The sequence below is a fragment of the Oryx dammah genome, unplaced genomic scaffold (genome assembly GCF_014754425.2).
Source record: "Oryx dammah isolate SB20612 unplaced genomic scaffold, SCBI_Odam_1.1 HiC_scaffold_13, whole genome shotgun sequence".
NCBI classification, from domain to species: Eukaryota; Metazoa; Chordata; class Mammalia; order Artiodactyla; family Bovidae; genus Oryx; species Oryx dammah.
Window position 1 is genome coordinate 12444060 of NW_024070197.1, and position 24137 is coordinate 12468196.

The 24137-nt window shown below is 59.4% G+C and overlaps 3 protein-coding genes across 4 annotated transcripts; 1 reads left to right on the plus strand and 2 right to left on the minus strand.

The window, feature by feature from the left end:
* Nucleotides 1-352: 352 nt before the first annotated feature.
* Nucleotides 353-17552, plus strand: ERCC2 (ERCC excision repair 2, TFIIH core complex helicase subunit). 2 transcript variants are annotated; one of them, XM_040252534.1, is made up of 23 exons: nt 353-448; nt 759-858; nt 2736-2813; nt 2896-2958; nt 3141-3254; nt 6274-6390; nt 6473-6589; nt 6884-7007; nt 7097-7193; nt 7276-7409; nt 7528-7696; nt 9668-9786; nt 12093-12162; nt 12253-12322; nt 12416-12517; nt 13502-13565; nt 14063-14184; nt 15556-15648; nt 15746-15818; nt 16025-16095; nt 16188-16331; nt 16437-16580; nt 16971-17552. In XM_040252534.1, the coding sequence occupies exons 1-23, from the start codon at nt 444-446 to the stop codon at nt 17061-17063; spliced, it is 2283 nt and encodes a 760-aa protein (XP_040108468.1). In that variant the 5' UTR covers nt 353-443; the 3' UTR covers nt 17064-17552. The 2 variants fall into 2 exon arrangements, with proteins under 2 accessions (XP_040108468.1, XP_040108469.1); XM_040252535.1 differs by lacking the exon at nt 12416-12517.
* On the minus strand, nt 4355-4960 carry LOC120872334 (ATP synthase subunit d, mitochondrial-like). The gene has a single exon (XM_040252620.1). The coding sequence runs from the start codon at nt 4916-4918 to the stop codon at nt 4433-4435; it is 486 nt and encodes a 161-aa protein (XP_040108554.1). The 5' UTR covers nt 4919-4960; the 3' UTR covers nt 4355-4432.
* On the minus strand, nt 17174-21984 carry KLC3 (kinesin light chain 3). The gene is made up of 12 exons (XM_040252571.1): nt 21655-21984; nt 20923-21153; nt 20551-20620; nt 19898-20117; nt 19448-19535; nt 19269-19370; nt 18822-18995; nt 18147-18237; nt 18032-18072; nt 17840-17946; nt 17636-17699; nt 17174-17395 (listed from the first exon to the last, which is right to left on the minus strand). The coding sequence occupies exons 1-12, from the start codon at nt 21910-21912 to the stop codon at nt 17324-17326; spliced, it is 1518 nt and encodes a 505-aa protein (XP_040108505.1). The 5' UTR covers nt 21913-21984; the 3' UTR covers nt 17174-17323.
* Nucleotides 21985-24137: the final 2153 nt, after the last annotated feature.

The following is a 24137-nucleotide window of genomic DNA, read 5'->3' on the forward strand; positions in this document are numbered from 1 at the left end:
TCTGGGTTCTCCCATTGTAGACTTGGTTACTTTATTGAAGTTGGGGGGAAAGGGAGGAGTACCTCTTAAAACCAAGAATATAAAAGAATAAAATTGAGTATGCATTCGCTGCTCAGGTAATCTGGACAGACGCGGGAAGACCGAATGCCAGCGAATGAGATCGATTCTCTCAGTTCTCTTCCATCAGCGTTTCCTTCTGGGTACTCGGCGATCCTCCGCGATGCCTCCGGCAACACCTCCCCCGGAACCCGCCTCCCGCAATTGCCGTGCGCACGCGCACTGTGCCTCCTGACGTCACTCCAATGGGGTAGTGACGGGCAGGTTCAGCCAATGGCGTCGCGAAGAAGGTGGGGCAGCGCCTCGAGGATGCCCTGAGGAGCCTGTCTTTCCTGAATATTCATGAGGGAGGTGGGCCGACGCCGCTCCAAGCCGCGACCGGCGCCATGAAGTGAGAGGGGGGTCCTGGGTTCGCGCGCGAGCGGGCGTGGGGGTCCGGAAGATGCGGGGACGCGTGGTCCGGCCTCGGGTCCCGGCGGAGCGAAGGGAGGCTGCCGCGCTGGGGTGGGGATAGGTGCAGGGAGGGCCAGCGAGGGAATGCCGAAGGGACCTGGAGGCTGCTAGAGAACCGGGGGGATGTGCGGGACGGACCAGCCGAACGGTGCTCGGCGGGCAACGGCTCTCGGCCCGCGGCAGGGGAGTGTGGGGGCTGGAGAGGGGCTGAGGGGACGGGCGACTGATCCGGCAGCCCCCGCCGCCAGGCTCAACGTGGACGGGCTGCTGGTCTACTTCCCCTACGACTACATCTACCCGGAGCAGTTCTCGTACATGCTGGAGCTGAAACGCACGTTGGATGCCAAGGTGGGTGGGCCGGGCCCGCCGCTGCCCACCTGAGAGGTGGGGCTGATCAACACGCGCCTTTAAGACTGAGATTGCAGTGGTCCCCAACCTTTTTGGCACCAAAGACCAGTTTTGGAGAAGACAGTTTGCGAACGGAGGGATTCAAACTCATTTTTGTGTATTTTATTTCTATTATTATTATATCGGGTCTATCAGACATTCGATCATTAGGCCTCATATCATCAGGCATTAGATCCTGGAGGTTGGGGACCTCTGGTCTAGAGTTTAGAAATCTGAGGTCCTTGTGATAGCCAGCGCTGCCAAACTTGGTATCTTAAATAATAGTAATTAAAAATAGCATTAGCTGACCTTTATCAAAGGCTGAACTGCTCTGTGGTTGGCTTAGGCATATAGAGACTCAGGAATTGGCTACCCACAGCAGTGTGTCCTTGGGTAAATCACTTAATCTCCCCTTCACCTTGGTAAATAGCCGTAGTAATAGTACCTACCTCAGCTTAATATGGGGCTTCCCAGGTGGCTCAGATGGTAAAGAATCTACCTGCAATGCAGGAGGCCCGGATTCGATCCCTGGGTGGGGAAGATCCCCTGGAGAAGAGAAAGGCAACCCACTCCAGTATTCTTGCCTGGAGAATTCCATGGGCAGAGGAGCTTGGAAGGTTACAGTCCATGGGGTTGCAAAGAATTGGACAGTACTGAGTGACTAACGACTGAGCCACTTCACTTTCACTTTTCACTTTCATGCATTGGAGAAGGAAATGGCAACCCACTCCAGTGTTCTTGCCTGGAGAACCCCAGGGACAGGGGAGCCTGGTGGGCTGCCGTCTATGGGGTCACACAGAGTCGGACACGACTGAAGCGACTTAGCAGCAGCAGGAGTGACTAACACTTTCACTACTTTCACTTTCATAATAATGACAGCTGCAGGGGTTAATTCACTAAGTAAGACAGAAGTTCTCAACTGGGGACCATTTTGACCCCCAGAGGACACTCAGCAAAGTGTGGAGACATTCCCAATTGTCAATACTAGTGGAGGAGGGGTGCAACTGGCGTCTAGTACGTGGAGGCCACATTTGCTGCTGCAGTGGGGGACAGACCGCACAGTCAAGTGTTATCTAGCCTCCAGATGTCAAGAGTCGAGGCTGAGATACTCTGATGTAAGACACTTAGTAATAGTGCCAGGCACAGAGTTAAGTGCTGTGCTAAGTTAAAAGAGAGGGCTCCTACATATCTGATAGAACTTCCCCAGTAGTGCAGACAGTAAAGAATCTGCCCGCAATGCAGGAGATTCCTGGGTGGGGAAGATTCCCCTGGAGAAGGGCATGGCAACCCACTCCAGTACTCTTGCCTGGAGAATCCCATGGACAGAGGAGCCTTGCGGGCTCTAAGTCCTACAGTCATGGGGTCACAAAGAGACATGACTGAAGGGACTTAGCATACATACATATTAGGTATTGTACTAAATATTTAGCCCGCAGTTTGTCCCTAATCCTCATAGTCCTGCGATGAGGAAGAGCTTATTAGACCCCAACCCCTATTTTTTTTTTTTTTTTTTGCTGTACTGCATGGCTCACATGATCATAGATCCCTGACTGGGGTTTGAACCTGGGCCCTCGGTAGTGAAGGCTCACAGTCTTCACCACTGTAGGCCAATTTTTAGAGACACAGAGTCCTCAGTGAGGTTGAGAGTTCTTGCCTAAGACCACTCAACCAGAGTGGCAAAAGTGGGGTTCAAATCCACTGCCCCTGAGGCCTAGATTTCTAACTGCTATGTTGTCCTGTTATTCCAAGATGGTTTCATTCTGGGGGGAGGGTCCCAGAGTTTGTGTCCCTGGAGTTTTGAGCGCCTGTGTCGTGACCCTCCTGCCCACCACAAACAGGGTCATGGAGTCCTGGAGATGCCCTCAGGCACTGGGAAGACAGTGTCCCTGTTGGCCCTGATCATGGCGTACCAGCGGGTAAGTGACTCCCTGGGCCCGAGGAGGGGGCAGCAGGAGGAGGCTGGACAGGGGCCGAGGCTGAGCCCATGGTTGTCGGCAGGCGTATCCCCTGGAGGTGACTAAACTCATCTACTGCTCGAGGACTGTGCCTGAGATTGAGAAGGTGAGCCCTGGGCTATCCCAGGCCCTCCCGCCCTCACTCTTCCCTAACCCATCTGTCCCCCCTGGTGGTTGCGACCGTAGCTTTGAGCCTGTGGGAAGCTGGGGAAGGGGCTAGAACCTGCCTGGACAGGGGCTTGTACTTTCACTGAGGCCAATTCCCCCCTCCCTCATCATCTGTAACAGGTGATTGAAGAACTTCGAAAGTTACTCAGCTTCTATGAGAAACAGGAGGGTGAGAAGCTGCCATTTTTGGGGCTGGCTCTGAGCTCCCGGAAGAACCTGTGTATTCATCCCGAGGTGAGTGCTTATTCCTCCCCTCTCTCTAAGTGTCAGGGTTGAGGAAACTCTTCCGTCCAACCGGGGGTTCTAGATCCCCACCCAGACCAGACCTCTCATGATGTGCAGGGGCCGCGCACAAAGTTCTCTTCTCTCTCATCACTCATGGCTCAGGCACACCTCCTCTGGGGAGCCTTCCCACTTCCCCCAGTCTGGGAGAGGTGAAGAGGTAGCTCCTGGAGTCTTGCAGGCCTGGTTTCCTGATTGTGAAACGTACTAACCGTATACTCTTGCATACGTGATTTCTGCTATCTGGGCTTCAGTCCGCCTGTCTGTAAAATGGGGATAATTAATTACCTTTCATACCGTTGTTGATAAGATTGGGCAAGGAGGTGGGGGCTGGGTGAAATGGGTGAAGCAGTCAAAAAGGACAGACTTCTAGCTATGAAATGAATAAGTCATGTAATGTAGAGTTGACGCTTCGTATCTGTGGGATCGGGAACCACAGGTCAGGAGGGCCGACTGTGCTAGGTCGCTTTATTTATTTATGTGTTTACTTAGCTGTGGTGGGTTTTAGTTGTAGATTGTGAGGTCTAATTCTCTGACCAGGAATCAAACCCGGGCCCCCTGCATTGCGAGCTGGGAGTCTTAGCCACTGGACCACCAGAGAAGTCCCTTGAGATGCTTGCTTTTAAGTAAGAGTTTGCCTTGGGACTTTAAGAGCCACAAATGAAGAGCTACCATGTAGTAAATTGCTGCATGGGTGTGTCCAGAACACATGCAAAGGGTGGTTCTGTCCCCCTTAGGATAGTAAGAAGTCGAGAGTTAACAAGCTGGGGTAGGTTTTCTGGAAACGTGGTAAGGGCATAAGCAGTATTATACTGTACTTCAGGGCGGTTTCTTAGTTGTCTCCAGAGTTGTATAGTGACCTGGATAAGGCTGAAGGTTGCGCCAGATATTTCCATCTCGATTTTTTCCTTCCACGGGCCTGCTGCCTTGGAAGGACTTACCAGCATAGCTGTAGTCTTCATCTGGACTGAATTGAGTTTGTCAAAGTAGATTTGCTATTAGCTCTCTGCTTCAGTCCTAGCGAAAGTTTTCAGAGTTTTGTTTTTTTTTTGTTTTTTTTGCACCATGTAATTATTTTTAATGTCCAGAGTTTGTAATTCCAGGGCCAGAGCTGTCTCCTGGACTCACGCTTATAAGCTCTCAATTGGCCTGTGAGGCCAGTAGGGGTACTTCTTCTTGTCTAATTTGGTTTCTGGGAAGACTTCATTCAAGTCCTCAATGGTCATCTGATCAAATGGAATTATGTTCCTCATCTTCTCCAGCTCTCTCTCATATTCCTGAATCCTGGTCTTTGATTGAGTCAAAAACTCAGCACAACTTTTCACATCTTCTTTTTCTTCAGCATCCGCCTGGGCAGTATATTTATCCTCTGGTATAGGAACCTTCAAGGCATTCAACTTCTTCTCAAAGTCATCCACCAAACCAGCCTTTGTCACGTTGGCCTTGTAGTAAGCCCAGTCGATGGCAGGTGGCTTCTCAGGCAGAGTAGCCAACCTGGAGTTTAGGGTCTCGTTCCAGGACTTCAAGGAGTTAGCCACGGCCTTCTGGTTTCGAGGGATGATCTCCCCAAAAGCTACCCAGTCAATGGTTTTTAGAGCAAGTTTCCGTCCAGCCATCTTGAGATCCTTCACTGACCCCGGGCAGCCCGCAGTCCACAGCAGCCAGTTTTCAGAGTTTTAAAATACTTTTCTGTGGGAGCATCTGTGACACATTTAGCCTTGCGTGCCTCATATGACACACTTGCACCCATTTTTATTTATTGTCTTTTGCCTCACCCCACGGCATGTGGGATCTTAGTTCCTCGCCCAGGGATCGAACCTGCACCCCCTGTATTGGCCGTGCAGAATCTTCACCACTGGATCACCACGGAAGTCCCTGTATTGCTTGTTAAAAGTAATAATAAAATGTAAAGAAAGAGAAAGAAGCAGCACAGTCTTTGCCGCTGATGGAATGGGTGAGGGAGGGCCCACAGCCTCAGAGCCCTCACTCTGGGGAAAGAACGGTTTCATTCCGAGGAAGGGCAGCCCTGGGCTGTGACGATGCCACCAACAGCCTTGGAGGGTTCAGAGCAGGGCAGGGCCAAGGAAGGTCTCAAACTGCGATCAGAACCTCCTCTGCTTCTCAGACCTTGCCAAGGTTTCTGGGTGTTGTAGCATTTTAAAAGATAAAGTGTAATCGACATGCTGAAGGTTCTTCAAGCCTTAATGTTAAAAACAAAAACAAAAAACTGAGGTATAATTGACATTGCACAAGGCTTAACGTTTTGTTCATTTTATTTATTTTTGGCCATGTTGGGCTTTCACTGCCATGCACAGACTTTCTCTAGCTGCAACAAGCAGGGCCTCCTCTCATTGCGGTGTGTGCTTCTCGTCGTGGTAGCTTCTCTTATGGCAGAGCGCAGGCTCTAGGCTCGTGGGCTCAGTAGTGTGGGACACGGTCTTAGCTGCTCTGTGGCATGTGGGTTCTTCCCGGACCAGGGATCGAATCCATGTCCCCTGCATTGGCAGGCGGATTCTTATCCACTAGACCACCAGGGAAGTCTTACGGTTAAACATTTTAAATTTTTTTTTTTTTTTTTTTTTTTTTTAAAAGTTTACTTATTTGACTGTGCCAGGTCTTAGTCACAGCATGTGGGAACTAGTCTCCTGACCAGGGATTGAACCCAGGCCCCTCTGCATTGGGAGCTCTGAGTCTTAGCCACTCGACCACCAGGGAAGTCCCCACGGTTAAACATTTTAAAAAGAATAAGAGCCCAACAGTTGGGCCACTCTTGCATCCTTGCAGTAAGTTTGCAGGTGTCTTAACTGTTTAATCACGAAGCAGGTTCAGGACAAGTTTTGCCCGAGTCCCACCCTGGTCATCTCACAGGATGACCTCCCACCCCACCAGCCATCAGGTGTTGAGCCCCGGGTTCCAGGCGTGCTCGGGGTTCTTGGCCTGTCCCGGTGCTAAGATGCTCCCCGGCCCGCAGGTGACGCCCCTGCGCTTTGGGAAGGACGTGGACGGGAAATGCCACAGCCTCACGGCCTCGTATGTGCGGGCGCAGTACCAGCGGGACTCCAGCCTGCCCCACTGCCGCTTCTATGAGGTACCTGCGGGGCAGCGGGGAGTGAGGGAGGGCAAGTTGCAGCAGTCAACCCCCCTGACCCCCAGCTACCCTCTCACCCCAGGAATTTGATGTCCACGGGCGCCAGGTGCCCCTCCCCACGGGCATCTACAACCTGGATGACCTGAAGGCCGTGGGACGGCGCCAGGGCTGGTGCCCGTATTTCCTGGCCCGATACTCAGTGAGGAGGCACTGGGGCCGCGGGCAGGTGGGAGGGTTACAGGCTGCCCCTCGGTGTGCCTGTCTGCCTGCCTAGATCTCCCTATTGGTCTGCCTGTGTCTGTTCCTCAGTCTGTCTCTACCTCTTCACTTCTGTTTGTTCCTCGCCTCTGCCTGCATGTCTATGTCTGTCTGTCCACCTGCCTGTGTCCCTCCCTTTGCCTCACCTCTCCCGGCCTGGGAGGGAGAGATGTGACCTGGTGGAGTCCACCAGGCGACAGGGCCCTAGGGGTGACCCTGCCCCCTCGGCCCCCAGATCCTGCATGCCAACGTGGTGGTCTACAGCTACCACTACCTGCTGGACCCCAAGATTGCCGACCTGGTGTCCAAGGAGCTGGCCCGAAAGGCTGTGGTCGTCTTTGACGAGGCCCACAACATTGGTGAGCAAAGAGCGGGCAGGGAGGCGAGGCGGCCCCTCCGCTGCTGCTGCGTCCGCTTGCCTGAGCCCGGACCTCTCCCTGGCCCCCAGATAACGTCTGCATCGACTCCATGAGCGTCAACCTCACCCGCCGCACCCTGGATCGGTGCCAGGCCAACCTGGAGACCCTGCAGAAGACGGTGCTCAGGTGGGGGTGCCCCGGCCTAGACCCTGGCGCCTGATCTGCCCCTCAAGTGGCCCAGCTCTTCCCACACCCTGACTCCCCGCAGGATCAAGGAGACGGACGAGCAGCGACTGCGAGAGGAGTACCGCCGCCTGGTGGAGGGGCTGCGGGAGGCCAGTGCCGCCCGGGAGACCGATGCCCATCTGGCCAACCCCGTGCTGCCCGACGAAGTGCTGAAGGGTGAGCCGTGCCCCCGCCTTGCGCCCCCTTCCCCCGCGCCCCCCCCCCTCGCCTCTCCCCACCCCTCCCCTCCCCCGCCCCCCTCCCCCGGCCCCTGGCTGAGCCGGTCTCCCCGCAGAGGCGGTGCCCGGCTCCATCCGCACGGCCGAGCACTTCCTGGGCTTCCTGCGCCGCCTGTTGGAGTACGTCAAGTGGCGCCTGCGGGTGCAGCATGTGGTCCAGGAGAGCCCACCCGCCTTCCTCAGTGGCCTGGCCCAGCGCGTCTGCATCCAGCGCAAGCCCCTCAGGTGCGGCTGCTGCGTGGGCTGGGCATGGGAGGGGTCCCGGTGGGGATGTGGGGTGGGCGCCCTTGTCAGTAGCCATGATCAGAGAACTGACCTCGGGAAGTGTGATGGAAGACTGTGCGCAGAGGGAGGGGGGCGGGGGCGAGACCCCAGCGCCCTGGCCAGTGCTCAGGGGTGTTCTCACTCCAGGCCATGGAGGGAGCGAGCCTGGAGAGGGGCTCCTGATGAGGGCCAGCGGGGTGGGAGCTGGGAGAAAATGCTGTGGGCCCCTCACTCCCTGTTTCCTCCCGCCAGGGCCTCTCATTGCCCCCCAGGCCCTGGGCAGGAGCTAGCCCCTCAGGTGCAGTCTGGGGGCAGGGCCAGTGATGAGGGGCTTGGGAGCGGGGCTGGAGCTTCCTCTGCTTTTCCTTTGTGCTGTGGATCAGTCTTTGGTCTTCTCTGAACCTCAGTTTCCTTCTCTGTGCAAGGGGTAGGGGGTCAGCCCCTTTACCCCCAGGTTCCTGTGGTGGTTTAATGACAAAGCAGCGACCCTGGGAACCCACCTGGTCTAGAGCACTGATGACGAGCCAAGTGCTTCGCAGTCCACGGCCCGGGGACGCAACACAGCGTCCCTGCCTCGTGCTGCCGATGAGGACGCTGCGTCCCGTGGAGGGGAAGCCACACGGCACTGTGTGTGGTTGTGACCAGAAGCCTGCCCGGTCGGGCTCTGAGGCTCCTGGCTGCTCTGCCTCTGAGGAGGTGGGAGCCCTTGGTGCGGCTTCACCCTTCTCCCCTCACAAGAGACTTGTGAGGACAGAGGGGATCGGAGTCACAGGGTCCGTGTTCCGAGGGCCTGCTCTGTGCTGCAGTAACAGCGGTGGTGGAGACGGCCCTGGCCCTGCCCTCCTGGGCTCACAGTCCAGTTGGGGAGATAGACCCGTCCCAGACAGGGTCAGTCCAGGGCTCGGGGTGGGGGGGTGTCCTGGAGGCTGCAGGAACACAGAGGGGCCGTCTGATCGAGCCTGGGGGATAGAAGGGCAGACTGGAAGAGAGGACATACAGGAGACAGGTTTTATTCATTTTATTTCTTATTTTTCTTGGGCACACCACTCGGCATGTGGGATCTAGTTCCCTCACCAGGGCTTGAACCTGGGCCCCTTGCATTGAGTGTCTTAACCACTGGCCCGCCAGGGAAGTCCCAGGAGGCAGGTTTTAAACTTGACCGTCTGTCTGGCGCCAAAGCTGGGTGCTCCCGCTCCACACACGGCCTGTCCCTGCCTCGAGCTGGGTGGCCTTGCTTGTGTGCCATTGATAGAGCCTGTGTCAGGCTCGGTGAGGGAGGAGCCGTCACCGAGGACATCGTCTGGGAGCGTGCGGAACTCTAACGCTGTGTCACTGAGGACTGTGGCCAAGACTGACCTTGTGGATATCCGGGCGGGAGTGTGCGACCGTGTGGCCTTGCAGCGTTCACATGCTGACCGTGGGATGCTGGGGGTTGTCGTGGGTCACCCCTTTTGATTGAGAACCTGTGTATGAGAGCGTTACCTCATGTGACAGGACTGTGACTCTGGAGTGTTAGTCGCTCAGTCATGTCTGACTCTGTGCGACCCCCTGGACTGTAGCCCACCAGGCTCCTCTATCCATGGGATTCTCCAAGCGAGAATGCTGGAGTGGATTGCCATGCCCTTCTCCAGGGAATCTTCCCAACCGAGGAATCGAGCCTGGGTCTCCTGCCTTACAGGCAGATTCCTCACAGTCTAAGAATTCGGGCAGTGACTCTGGGCAGTGAGATTATTGCTCTGTGTGCCCTCCTGTGGCTGCGCCCCCCATGATGGGCAGTGGTACAAGGTAGAGACACAGTGATCCAGACCCTGACCTCCTGGAGCTGCCAGGCGGCTGGGGAGATGGCATGTGAGCACGTGCTCTGACGGTGACAAGGGGCTGTCCAGCCTGTAGCCACCGCCTCCCTCACCTGCCCGCCCCCGACCCCACCAGGTTCTGCGCCGAGCGCCTCCGCTCCCTCCTGCACACCTTGGAGATCTCGGACCTCACTGACTTCTCCCCACTCACCCTCCTTGCTAACTTCGCCACGCTCGTCAGCACCTACGCCAAGGGTGAGCTCGCCTCTTCCTGCCTCTGCCGGCCCCCAGCAGCTGGAATTGGGATCCGGCAGGGCCTAGAGGGTAGCCCCTGGGACTTGGACAGGCTGGGCTCTGGAGTTTGGACTTTATTTATTTGTTTTAAAGTTTATTGGCCACGCCGGTCTTAGTTGGACATGCAGGATCTTTAGTTGCGGCATGTGGGATCTAGTTCCCTGACCAGGGATCGAACCCAGGCCCCCGGTGTTGGGAGTGCAGGGTTTTAGCCACTGGACCACCAGGGAAGTGCTCTGGGCCTTATTTTGAGGGCAGTGGGGAGCCACGAACAGCCCTTGAATGAGTGAGCCTTGTGCTCAGGTGGGAATTTTTTAAAGGCTCCCTCTGGCTGCAGATGGAGGTGGGTGGGAGTGGGCAGTGGCGTGAGACGAGGAGGGAGAGATTCTACGGGGTCCGCTCACCCTGGGGGGCAGGTGATGGGGTGGTCATTCTGCTCCCAGCGGCACTGGGGAGCCATGGCAGGTTCTGAACAGGGAGAGGCAGGGTCAGATTGCGCTTTAGAGGATTCTCCTGGCAGAGGCTGGGCCAGGGCGGGAGGGGTGCTGGAGAGAGTCGTGGGAGGTGAAGAGGCCAGGACTTGGTGCCTGGTCGTGTGGGGCCTTGTGGGGAGGACGCTCAGGTTTCCAGCCTGCCGGGGTACAGGGGAGTGTTCTGCCCCCTACTCATCAGCTTTAAGCTGCCAAGGGCTCAGTCTCATCCCTGGGGATTACTCCTCTATCCAGCAAACTAGGTCAGCCTGTCTGACGGCCCGCAGGCGGGCCTGGCCTTGGCAGGAAGATAGCCCGTCCCCACCCCAGTGCCGATGGGCAGCAAGTGTCACTGGAATCTTCTTTCTGCCTCTGTCCCTCTGTCCATCCCATCCTCCCTCTCGGTCTGTCCGTCCTCCTTTCTTCCCCACTTCTCCATCTACTGACACCTCACATTCTTGTACCTGGAATAGCATTCCCTGTCTTCCCAACTGTCTTCCCTGTCACCCCTCAGTTCTTGGCTCAGGAGAGACGTCTCCTCCTCCAGGAAGCTCCTCTGGCTCCGAGGCTGGGCCAGGCCCTCTCCTTTAGGCTCCCCTGTCCCAGCCTTCCTACTCAGAGTGGTCACTCTGGGGACAGCTCTGTGTCCCTATCCTTGGACTGTGAGTCCTGAGAGGGCGAGGCCAGGGTTGTCTCGGTCACTGCTGTGTTCCCAGTCCAGGGCTTGGCACAGAGGACATGATGTTTTTAAAAAAATCTTTGCTAAGTGAAATTGATTATGCGGATGCATTCATTCATTTATTTGCTCAATAAATGGGCCAGGCCCAGCCCCGGGGAGATGGCAGGAACCATGAAAGACCTCATTCCTGACCTCCCAGAACTTAAATTCTAGCAGGGAAGACAGGTAACAAAGATGTAAATGTGGGTACGGAAGATAATTCCAGAAAGTTTCCATGAGACAGGAACCTGGCACTGTGTTGGACCATGCACACAGAGTCTGCGGTGACCAGGGCGGCCTTCCTGAGGAGCTGACATTTGAGCTGGGTTCTGAATGACCAGGAGCCAGCCACCTCAGGATGCTTTCCAGACAGTGGGGCACGTGCAAAAGCCCTGGGGTGGAATGACTCTGGTGGGGTTGTTCTTTTGTGTGTGTGACCCTGGTGGTTTTGAAAGTCAGGCAGGAAGCCTGTGAGCACAGAGGGAAGGGGGATGGGGTGGCAGGATCCCCTCAACAGTTCTGGACCCTGGGAGGGTCATGGGGAGCCCTGGGGGGCTTCTGAGCAGGGAGGGATGTGGCCTGACTCGAGTTCAAGGATCCTCTGGCCGCTGTGAAGGGAGCAGGGATGAGGAGCGACGGCGGTGGGCCAGGCAGGGGGTGATGGCGGCTGGTCTGGGCGGGGCAGGGGAAGCGGTCAGAGGGCAGCTGGACTTTGGAGGAGAGCTGACCAGCCTCCTGACCGCTTAGACAGAAAGCTGGTGGGAGAAGGCTGGAGGCTTTGGCTGGAGGGGTGTGGTGGGCCCCCGTGGGCCCCGGAGGGTGAGGGGTGAGCCTTTGGTGCCCGGCTCAGGGTCCTCTGTGAACGTTCACACAGGTGTCGGCCTAAGGGAGGGGCGGGCAGGTTGGGGTATATATTGGACTCAGGGGCCTGGGTTGTAGCGTTGGGCTTCAGATGGCTGGTGCCATTCACTGAGGAATGTGAGGGGTGGGGGAGTGGAGTGGAGGGAGAAAGTGGGGGCGCATGGCCAAGTGGGCGGAGTCATGCCTGGCCCTCAAGGAATCCCGCCGGCCCCCTGTAGGTTTCACCATCATCATCGAGCCCTTCGACGACAGGACCCCGACCATTGCCAACCCCATCCTGCACTTCAGGTGAGATCCCACCTTAGGGAGGATGTCAGCGGACCACAGGGGCCTGGTCCCCGCAGTCTGGCCCTAACCACCCTGGTCTGCTCCCCACAGCTGCATGGACGCCTCACTGGCTATCAAACCCGTGTTCGAGCGCTTCCAGTCCGTCATCATCACATCCGGGGTGAGGACCCTCCCTTCTGGCCTCCAGCCCTCCCCGGGGGGCTCCTGGCTCCTGCCCAGTCCTGCTGAGATCCCTCTGCTGTCCCTGCTGTAGACACTGTCCCCGCTGGACATCTACCCCAAGATCCTGGACTTCCACCCGGTCACCATGGCAACCTTCACCATGACGTTAGCCCGGGTCTGCCTCTGCCCCATGGTGCGTGGGGGAGGTGGCGGGGAGGGCGGTGGGAGCGAGGGCTGCCCTTCCTCTCTGATGCTCAGGCAGCTGAGGGCACAGATTCTGGGTTCTGACAGACCTGGGCTTGAGTTTGACTCACCAAGCCTCAGTTTTCTCATCTGTGAAATGGGAACACCCCCTCTCTGATCTCCCAGGGTGGCTGAGGGGATTTAGTGAGACAGTGAGTGTGACAGGCTTTCATGGCCCAGGGCTTGCTACTTGGTTAATGGGGTTTTACCTGGCCCGTCGTCTGGCAGTGACCTTGCTAAGTGACCCTGCCACTCAGCCTCAGTCCTCTTCTCTGTGAAATGAACCTCATAACATAGGCCTTCGGTCCCATTTCTGAAGTCACTGGGCAGATGTGTTTTAGAGTTGAGAATTTTCCAGACTTGAAACACTCCCAAGGGATCTGAGCAAATCCTTCTAGTGAAAATCATATTTGAGCAAACATTCTGACGAGTCAGACCAAGGGAGATCCGTCAGCACACTGAAAAGGCTCCGTGCAGGGCAACTCCTGCTACTAAATGAGTTTGTGCCAGACTTAAGCACCTGGAGTTTCCTGAGTGTTTTGGCTTTTGGAGCTGTCCTTCAGGGCTTGTGGGCTGGTAAGGACCCTCCACCACACAGTGCTTTTGTGATTTTGCCGGTGGCATGAGGGGCAGCTTCCTGGAACCGCCTGGCTGGAGGCTGGGGCAGACTAGAGGGTCCTTGCTGGTGAGACACACGGACAGACCTGGGGTCAGTTCCATCTCTGTTGTCTATCTGCCAGGTGACCTTGGGCGGGCAACTCGCCCTCTGTGAGCCTGAGGTCACTCATCTGCAGCCCACAGATAAGAGGGTAGCTGAGGGTTCACTTGGTGACACTGTGTCTATAGAAAGCACACAGCAGAGCTAGCCCGCGGCTCGCGGGCACACCAGGGCGGCTGCTGTGGCGTGCTCATCACGACCTCTCGCGCTCTCCAGATCATCGGCCGTGGCAATGACCAGGTGGCCATCAGCTCCAAGTTTGAGACCCGGGAAGATATTGGTATGGTTCCCACAGCGGGTGGTCTGTGTGTGTCCCAGGAGGGGAGGTGGGTTGGTCAGCACAAGCCGGGTCCTGGTGCAGTAACAAGTCAAAGCGGCTTCACACAGAGGCTGCTTCCTGCCTGTGCTGCGTGCCGCTGTGGGTTGGTGGGGGCCTGCCACGAGCCTCTCCCTTCTGGGAACCTCCACCATCGGACACATCACTGCGCTGGTGAGGTGGGACGGGAGGGGTCCTGGTGGGTTGTGTACTGGCTCGTAAGGCTCCTCGCCTGGAAGTGACACGGCCCTTTCTTCACTGGCCGTGGCAAGTCACGTGGCCACACCTAACTGGTGGGTCAAGGGGCAGTCCTCCCATGAGTCTGGAAGGAGAATTGGGATGCGTGTGAACAGCTGGCAGTGGGGTTTCTAGGAACCCCAAGTTTCAGACAAGAAAGCTCTGATGGGGAGTGGGGAGGAGGACCCAGGCCAGGAGACGGTCTGACCTCTCACCCCTCATAGCGGTGATCCGGAACTACGGGAATCTCCTGCTGGAGATGTCCGCCGTGGTCCCCGACGGCCTCGTGGCCTTCTTCACCAGCTACCAATACATGGAGAGCACCGTGGCCTCCTGGTATGAGCAGGTACGCCGCCTCTGGCCCCGCGCTCGGACCCTCTGAGCTCTCAGCTCATTCCCTTGTTGGCTTCTTTCCTCTTGTGTTTTAAATGGTGATGTGTATTGCAAGTGACAAGACAGCGTATAAAACACAGAGGGCAGTTTAAAGAACTATGTTCACCGTGCCCCCACATCCAGGTTAAGAACGAGGACATCAGCGGCCTCACTGGGCCCCTTCCTCAGTGGCGTGCCCCTCAGGAGGGCTGACCACACCCCACCTGAGGGGTTCCTGGTTCCTTCCTGGTTACCCCCAGCTGTCCCTCCAGCTCGTATGGTGTGGTGTGGAGACACTGGGTAGCAGGCGTGAGTGTAGTGGGGTGCTGTGCCGTTAGAGGAAGGTTCCGGAGAATTAAGGCTGAACAGAGACTTGGGGCAAAGAGCCTGGAGGAGTCCCTTCTGGGGACTGTGTGGGCGAGGTCATGGGGCATTCTGGAGATGGGGCTCACCACAGCTGGGCACTGGGCCCCTGATATGATTCTGTGCCATGAGCCCAGCTCTCGGGTAAGTTAGAGCAAGCGCTTCTTTGGGGTGAGACAAGTGAACGTGGCTGACACCAGCGTGTGTGGGAATGTCATGCACAAAGGCAAGACCTCGGTCTTGTCCTCAGGCTCTTTCCGCACAGTGTCAGCCACTTGCGCCCCACGTCCTCAGTGTCTTTTGTGTCCTAGTTAAGAAACCTCTGTCTACCCTAGGGTCACAGAGATGGTCTCCTGTGCTTCCATCTAGAAGTTTTGTAGTCTTAACTTTCACATCTAAGCTCTGTGAGGTACCACAGGTTCGTCTTTGTGTAGGATTTAAGTCAAGGTTCATTTTTTCCCCATTTGGAAATCTGTTGCTCCAGGCCCATTTGCTGAAACGAGCTCCCCCCACCACACTGAGTGGCACAGGCGACGGATATCTCTGTTGGGGCCTGTTCTGGACCCTCTATGTTGTCTCTCTGGTCTGTCACGCATCTGTCCTTGATCAGAACCATGCGTCTATTTCAGTGTCAAATATGAACGCTCAAGGCAGCCTCTGGCTCTGCCTGGCCTACATCAGCCTCCCCACCAATCACAAGCTGGGGGTGGAGCATCCTGATTGGTCCCCCGGGCCACCTGCCTGCCCCACTTGTCCAGAAGATGGGGATTGGTTCCCTCCAGGGATCACAGGGTTTTCCAAAGAAGTGAGGCTGGACCCTGCCACCACCCTCCCCCGGTCCCCAGAGGGCAGGCCAAGGCCAGGGGACAGGGTGGCCTGTCGCCCCGGAGTCGGTGGCAGAGCTGAGTTTAAGCAGGACACCCCCGTCCTTGAACCCACCGTCTGCCGCCCATATCCTGACCTCCCCTTGTCCTCCCTGAAGGGCATCCTGGAGAACATCCAGAGGAACAAGCTGCTCTTCATCGAGACCCAGGATGGGGCTGAGACCAGCGTTGCCCTGGAGAAGTACCAGGAGGTGGGTACTGGGGGGACAAGGGGAGTCTGGGCGGAGAGGGGCCAGAGGCGGCACAGTTCCCTGGTGACGCGTCTGTGTCCTGGCCTTCCCTCCCCAGGCCTGTGAGAACGGCCGCGGGGCCATCCTGCTCTCAGTGGCCCGAGGCAAGGTGTCTGAGGGAATCGACTTTGGTGAGTGGACTTGGCCCTCCCCGCCCGTGTGGCCGTTTCTGTTCCCCGAGGGGACCTCACCCACCCACCCACCATCTTGCACACACAGGGGCCTCCCCTTCCCTCCATCCCTGGGCGCCCAGCAGGGCCCTTGGGGACCCCCTCTGATGGCAAGAGCACCTGGGATCTGCGCAGTCAGCCCCTTCTTGCTCCCCCTCGCCCCGCAGTGCACCACTACGGGCGGGCCGTCATCATGTTCGGGGTGCCCTACGTCTACACCCAGAGCCGCATTCTCAAGGTGAGCCTCGCTGGGGGCAGGCGGACGGACGTGACGGCCTCCCCTGGGGCTAGTGCGAGGAAGGGCCCTGGCCCCCATCTCTGCACCCCCAGGCACGGCTGGAATACCTTCGGGACCAGTTCCAGATTCGTGAGAACGACTTTCTCACCTTTGATGCCATGCGCCACGCTGCCCAGTGTGTGGGTCGGGCCATCAGGGGCAAGACAGACTATGGGCTGATGATCTTTGCCGACAAGGTGCGGTGGGTTCAGGGCCCCCACCAACCAGAGGGGGAGGGCCAGGCTGTGGGTGCCTGGGCTCCCCCACCAGGGTCCTGACACCCCCACCCCCACCACCACCAGCGGTTTGCTCGGGCTGACAAGCGGGGGAAGCTGCCCCGGTGGATCCAGGAGCACCTCACGGATGCCAACCTCAACCTGACCGTCGACGAGGGGGTCCAGGTCGCCAAGTACTTCCTGAGGCAGATGGCACAGCCCTTCCACCGGGTGAGCCCTCTTCTGGGAAGAGCCCTGGGCTTTCTTCCTGAGCCCCAACCCCAGCCTGCCCCAGCCAGGGAGGTTTGTGTGCATTCCACCCCCCAGCCCGTGCCTGGCAGCTGGGGGAGAGCTGAGGGCTCCTGATGCCAGCCTGTCCCCAGCGGGTGCCCCGAGCTGCTCGTGGGGGCTGTGGAAGGCCAGTCCTTTCTGGCTCGGACCTGGTGCTCTGCCACCTCCCTCCCTGGGCCCGTCTTCCGTTCACAGGGATGGGATGACCCGAGTTAACTGGGCATTTCAAGTTGAAGCATCCTGTCCTGGGCCCCCGGGTGGTGCCTCCTGTCACTACCGAGCCCTGTGGGGGGATGTGGGCCAGCTGACACCCCTTCTCCTCACTCCCAGGAGGACCAGCTGGGCCTGTCCCTGCTCAGCCTGGAGCAGCTGGAGTCGGAGGAGACTCTGCGGAGGATCGAGCAGATTGCCCAGCAGCTGTAGCGCCAGGCAGGGCCATGACACCCGAGTCTTAGCCAGCCTCGGTCCCGGTGCTCAGAGGGGCCTCCGGGAGGGGCCTGGAGGTCCTCACAGGACACCTCAGGGAGACCTTCTAGCTGCCAGATCTACAGCCTTTAATCTCAGGAGTGGAGCTCAGGGAGGCCGGAGCCGTGGGGAGCCATCAGGGAGAGGAGAGGACTCCCTCCCCTTGCCCACCCCTCCCGCTCCTCCTGAGAAGCCGCAGCCACGTGGTCCTGTCGCCTCTAGCGGGGGCCCAGGTCCTGGGTGCTGGCGCTGAGGGTCCGTGAGGCCTCGCTCAGGTGCTGCCTGGGGAACTGGGGACAGGCACGGGGTGGCTGAGGGCAGGACACGGGGCTGCCCCTGCCCAGCGGGGCTATGCCGCCGGCCCGCTTGTCTGCCCGTCTTCCTGTCCCTACCCACTACAACCCCTCCATCCCCCTGCATCTACCCCAATAAAACCCATTGTGTTCATGTGTGGGGGTCCATCCCAATGTCAGCCTGACCATTCCCCCCAGCCTCTGGGCCTGTCCCACCGGATCCAGGGGTCCCCTCACCTGGTTCTCGGGCGCCCTCGAGCCATCTGTGTTCAGCATGCTGAGCGACATGGCCCTCTTCATCCTGCCCAGGAATGGGGCATGGCAGTGAGTCTGGCTCCCACCCTGGGAGACTTGGGCACCGGGCCTGACAGTCTGTGTCGCAGGGGAGGTGGGAGCCAAGCATGGTCCTCAAGCAGGACAGGGGGAGAGGGGCAGACTCACCCGGCCGCCCCCGCCGCCCCCTCGCCTCGGAGCCGGGAGACCAGCTTCTCGCTTCCGCGCCGGATGGACTCCCGGAGCTTAGAGAAGGAGCTGCTCCGACGAAGGGTCTGGGGAGGGTGCCGGGACGCCGGTCAGCCTCCCCTGCCACCCGGGTCGCCCTTCCCCTGGGAGCCCGCACAAAGCCCTCCTCACCTGCTGCTGTGCGTCACTAGTGGTGCCTGTGTTGGGGGCTCCTGGGGACAGATGGGGTCATTGTAGGGGGGAATGCCGAGCAGCCCCCGGGGCAGGGGAGGGGCCGGGGGCTCACCGAGCGGGGCGGGCAGGGCCTCCCTGCGGAGGATCTCTTTGTACAGCTCTTCCGCCTGCTGGTACTTGTTCTGCTTCAGGTAGGCTGAGGCCTGCGGGGAGGGCATGGCCTGGGTGATCCTGGCTCATCCAGGCGCCGCACCAGGCACTTCCTTCCTGGCCCCCCAGGAAGCAGCCCAGCCTCACCCCGCACTCCAGGCCCTCCGCCGACCGCAGAGTGGGCTTGGAGCTCGAGCCCACTGCTTCCCACAGGGCAGGTGCCCTGCTGGCTCTGAGCAGGGGCCTGCTCCCCAGTCTACCTTGGGCCGGCGACAGCCCTCTCTGTGCCTCAGTTTCCTCATCTGCACAATGGGGCAGTGGGAGCACCTCCCTCACAGGGCCCTTGAAACGGTCCAGGGAAAGTCCTGAGAAGGGGGCCTGGCTCAACAAATGCTCTCTGCTCCCGGCCAGTGTCTCTGGCCGCCTCTCTGCCCGGAGCAGTTCTCTGGCCCCCACCAACCTGCCAGTTTCCCAACCCTTCTACGTCCTCTGAGCTGGCGAGCCTCACTGGTGTGGAAGCCCATCCCTGTGGGGCACCCTCAAGGGCTGGGCAGAGATGGGGCCCCGTCAAGCAATGGGTGCTCGCCCGGTGCTGGGGCCTCAAGACCGAGACCGCTGCGCCCCCAGGTGCCCTTACCAAGTTGTTCTTGGTCTTGGCCACGTTGGGGTCGTGGGGCCCGCCCAGGGCCTCGTAAATGCTCAGGGCCCGGGCGTAGTGCCGCTCCACCTCCTCAAACTTGCCCTGGTTCTGACAGAGCAGGGCCAGGTTGTTGAGCTGCTTGGCCACATCCGGGTGGTCGGCACCCAGGACCTAGGGGTCATGGGTTCACAAGTCATCTGGGGTTGGCGGGCCACGTGTTGCCAGCAGCCATCATGACGAGGCTCATGAGTTGGTAGCTGGAGTCAAGGGTGGTGAGTCAGGGGACTGGGAACTCTAGGTTCAAATTGGTTCTAGGTTCATAGCATCACATGGGTAAGGGCACAAAAGGTCTGGGGTCACAAGAACAAATCGGTCGTGCGAGAGCCGCAGAGTCGGGAAGGGCCGTGTGGGACAGGGCCCCGTGGGAGCCAGGCCAGGCAGTACCTTCTCCCGGATCTCCAGGGCACGCTGGCACAGGGGCTCTGCCTCTCGGTAACGCCCGCGCTTCCCGTAGAGGACAGCCAGGTTGTTGAGGGTGGCGGCCACCTGGGGGGTCGGGAGGGGGTCAGGGGAGGGGCGCCCAGCCCACAGCCTCCCGCCCTCCCTCCCGGGCCCCCACTCACTGCAGGGTGCTCAGGGCCCAGTGTCTGCTCCCGGATCTGCAGGGCGTCATGGAGCAGGTCTGTGGCCTCTTTGTACTTGTTCTGGTCTCTGTGGAGCAGCCCCGGGGGGAGGCGGTTGGGCCGGGGCCGGGGCTCTGGGCTGGGCTGAGCATGGGTGGCGTCCCCCAGGGGTCCCTTCTGGGTGTCCCCACCCCTCCCAGATCTAGCACAGGGTCCCTGCATGCCCTCAGGTGGGTGCCAAGCCTCTGCCGCCCCAGGCCTCCGCCCCACTCTGTTGCGGGTCTCGGCCACGCCGACTCCTCTCTGCCCAGGTCTCCGTGGTCTCCCCAGATCTCCATCCCCTTCCGCCCCACCCCTGCAGGTACCCTGTGCTGTAGAGCAGGACACCAGGGCCCCCCACTTCTGCCCAACAACATCCCCCCTCCGCCCTCCAGCGGCAGCAGCCCCCACCGGTACACCAGCGCCAGGATGTTGAGCATGGTGGCCACGTCGGGGTGGCAGTGGCCTGAGCTCCGCTCCAGGTCCTCCAGGGCCTGGCGGCACAGCGGCACGGCCACCTCGTAGCGGCCCTGGCCCGCATACTGGATCACCAGGTTGTGCAGGGTCCGGAGGCGGGCTGGGATCTCGTAGCCACCCTGCTGGGCTGCCGCGGCCCCCGCTGCCTCAGGACCTGGGGTGCATGCAGGGCACCAAGTCACTGCAGGCCTCCTGCCGCCCCAGCCCACACACCAGGGGACACATGCCCCCCAAAGCCACCGCTGGTCCCTGGGACCACGGGCCCCTGCACTGGCTCCCAAGATGGGAATCCCAGGCATCTCACTGGCCCGTAGGAGGGGGCCTGGCCTGTGGGATGGACGTGCGGGAGCCGCCTGGTTCCTGGAGCTGTGGTCGCCATGACAGGCCTGGTTTCCAGCTTTTCCAGCCTCACCTGCCCTGTTACCCCACCCCCCCGCACCCCCCCCCACACACACAGCCACCTGCTTCACCCTCCTGACACCCGGCCCTGAGCTACCCCATCCTCCCCAGAGACCTCAGGGTCCAGCAACTCAGATGCGCTCCCCCAGCCTCGGCCTCCCATCCTCCATGGCTGAGGCCACACCCACCTCTCCGCTCCTCCTCCTCACTAGGGAACAGGGAGGCCAGGCTGTCCCGGCGAGGGGGGGACTCAGGCTGCTGCAGAGAGAGGAGGAAAGTGGGGTGTCACGGGGCTTGGGAGTCTGATTCCGAGACGGGGGTCCTGAACCCCAGGGCTTGAGGGAGGTGGTGGGCAGGGGTCTCCTGAGGGCCTGGGAGCATCCTGGGGCTTTGTAGGGCAGCTGGGTGTGGGGCAGGCTTCTGAGTAAGTTCCAGTGGGTCTGGGATTTGTGGTGGGTTCTTCAGAGGTTCCAGGGGGGCCAGGGAACCTTTGAAGGCGGGGGCTCTGCAGAGGGACAAGGGGTCCTTTGGGGTGCCCCGCCTTGCCAGCCTGGCCACACCTGGCTCTCCGCGGGCGGGTCGTACTGCCGCAGCTGCCCCAGGAACTCCAGGTGGCTCTTCTCCTCCTCCAGCTGGGCCACGGCCTCCTCGCTGGCCCGCAGCCGCCGCTGCGTCTCCTCCAGCTCCTCCCGCAGCCACGCGTTCTCCTGGGCCAGCCGCCGGGCCTGCGCCCGCAGCCGCTGCTTCTCCGCCTCCAGCGCGCCCACGTGTGCCGACAGCGCCAGCAGCACCTGCCGGAGGGGCCGGGGGCGGCGAGTCAGAGGCCCCCACCCAGCCCAGGGCCTCAAATCGAGCCAGAGCACCCCCATCTCCCCAGGGTGCCCCAGATTACAGACAGCCCTCCGATGTGGCTCCAGGGATGCTCAGCGAGTCCCAGGGCCACACCCCGATCCTGCCGGGGGGACCCCTCCCTCCCGTTTCACTCAGACACACAGATCACACATGGGGACTCGTCATACATATCCCATCCGGGCAACCCCGAAGTCTGCCCAGGACCCACCCTTCTATGGAAGGATCCCACCTGGTTCAGGAGTCCCTGCCACACAGAAGGAACGCCCCCAGAACTGCAGGCTAGGGATCCCATCTCAGGACTAGAGGCTCCCTGTCCTGGGCCAGGTGCCCCCAGGCCCCCCTTTGCCCAGACCACCCCCCAGCACGCCTGGCCCCTCACCCCTGGGCGACCCCCCAGGCCTGAGCCACACCCCCGCAGACAGTGCGCCCCTCATAACTACCTGGGCCTCGCCCAGCCCCAGCTCGATGGCCTCCAGCGAGTGGCTCACCACCTGCTGCTTCTCTTCCAGCAGCTCCAGGCCAGCCGCCGGGCCCTGGGCAGCCAGGGCCTCCGCCAGGTGCCCGGCCAGGCCCCGGTGCTCTGCCCGCAGGGCCTCCAGCCCCTTCACCACTTGTCGCGTCTGCCGCACCAGCTCCTCGGGGCTTGGGCGCTCCGGGCCGAGCCCCACGCCTCCCGGGGCCGCCACCTGCACGGACATGGCTGCCCCTGTGGGGGACCGGGCCCGGGGTGGGGGGTTGGTGGTCACTGCCGGGGCCGGGCAAGCCCACCCCTCGGCCTCCGCGTCACTGGGCCACACAGCCCCTCCCAGCCGTTGCCCCATCCGCCCATCCCGGCCAGCCCTCTGCCGGCAACCTGTCCCACGCCCATCCTAGCGAGCCCGCAGCTGGAAACTTTCTGGTCTCCTTTGCCTGTCTTCAGCCCCAGGGCCCGGCCCCGAGGACAACTCCCAAACCTTCCCGTGTGGAATTAACCCAGACAGCCAAGCAGCCATCCCACGGCCGCCCACCTGCCCTCAGCTCACCTGGTCAGCCCTCCCGACCCCAAGGATCCCGGATCCCCCGGCCCGGCCGGCCCGGCTGTGTGACCCGGACCGGAGGTGCCCTCCCCTGCTGGGCGTGTGGGCCAGGACGTGTGGAGGCGGCAGCCTCTCCGTGAGCTCACTCTCAGGGTGTTTTTGTTGGGAACCAGTCAGACCACTGGGGGTGGGGTGGGGCGGAGGAGAGGGCCACGGGGCTGGGGTGCAGGAAGCTGAGGAGGCCTGGGTACTGGGGAGGTCAGGGAGGGTCCCCACATGTGGCGACTCCTGGGGACCCGAGGAGCTGACAGACCAGAGGAAACCGGCTTCCCCCTCCACTGCAGACAGGCCCGGCCAGCCCAAAGCGTGCTGGAACACACGTGTGGCAGGCATGGCCCAGGGGTGTCACACGGGCCACGTGACAGCTGAGGGTCTGAGTCCCAGATGGTAATGGGGGAGGGGGGAGGGTCTCACACGTGGGACTGCATGGGGTTGTATGGGGGTGACAAGGTCAACGACAGTGGGGACGATGTCTCTGGGACACACACTCCCCTCTTAGAAACAGACCTCAACACACACACACCCTCCCTTCTTAAAACCATGCTATACACATTCTCCTCTTGGATATGTGATACATACTCTTTGTTATTTCAAATATAACACAAGACACACTCAGAAATATGCCTCTACACACACTCCATCTCAGAAATATAATACACAGTCTCCTTTCAGAAATACAACACACACTTTCTTTTAAAAATACAACTCAACACACCCACTCACACCCGCGTTTTCTTTTCAAAATACAACCTAGTACAACACACTAACTCAGGCACACACACACATATATTCTTCTTCCAGAAACAGCATGTGTAGGGACTTTCCTGGTAGCTAAGACTCCGTTCTCCCAATGCAGGGGTCCCAGGTTCAATCCCTGGGCAGGGAACTAGATCTCGCATGCTGCAACTAATGAACCCAGGTGCTGCAATGGAGACCCGGCACAGCCAAACAAATAAGCATTAAAAAAATTTTATAAAAGGAAAATAACACACATACACTCCCCTCTGAAAAACAGAACCCAACGGACAGGTACATTTTCCTTTCAGAAATAAAGGCCGTGGGCTTCCCTGAAGGCTCAGTGGTAAAGAATCCATCTGAGAATGCAGGAGACACAGATTCAATTTCTGGTCCGGGAAGATCCCATATGCCACAGAGCAATAAGCCAGTGTACCGCGACTACTGAGTGTGTGCTCTAGAGCCAGGGAGCTGAACTATGGAGGCCAAGAGCCTAGAGCCTGTACTCTGCAACAGGAGAACCCACCTCGACGAGAAGCCCACGAAGCAAGGAAGATCCAGCACAGCCAAAAACAAACCAAACAATAAGAAAGAGAAATAAAACGCCAGACAGAAAACAACGTATGGTTACCAAAGAGGGCAGAGGGTGCGGAGGGATAGATTGGGGTTAACATATACATATGTAAAATCAATAACCAACAAGAATCTACTGTAAACCCCAGGGAACTGTACTCAATATATTATAATAACTTACAGTGGAAAACAATGGGAAAAATAAAGAGAAAATCCAACCGAATCACTTTGCTGCACCCCTGAAACTAAAAGCCAGCACACAAATAAACCCCCCTGCCTCACCCCCGTCACTTGCGAAAATGTAACACAATCCCAAGTCACTCCCATTCGGACCGTCTCCTTGAACGTCTGAGCCCGTGACACGTGCTCTCTCCCACACCTCCACATCCTGCCAGCGCCAGCCCTCCATCCCACGCCTCCCTCCCTCGCCGGCTCCCAGGACTCGCGGTGGACCTGTCATCGTTCCTCCCCGCTTCCTCCACCGCCCCTGCCCGGCCACACACAGACACACTAGAGTCTCACACACGAATGTGCAAATG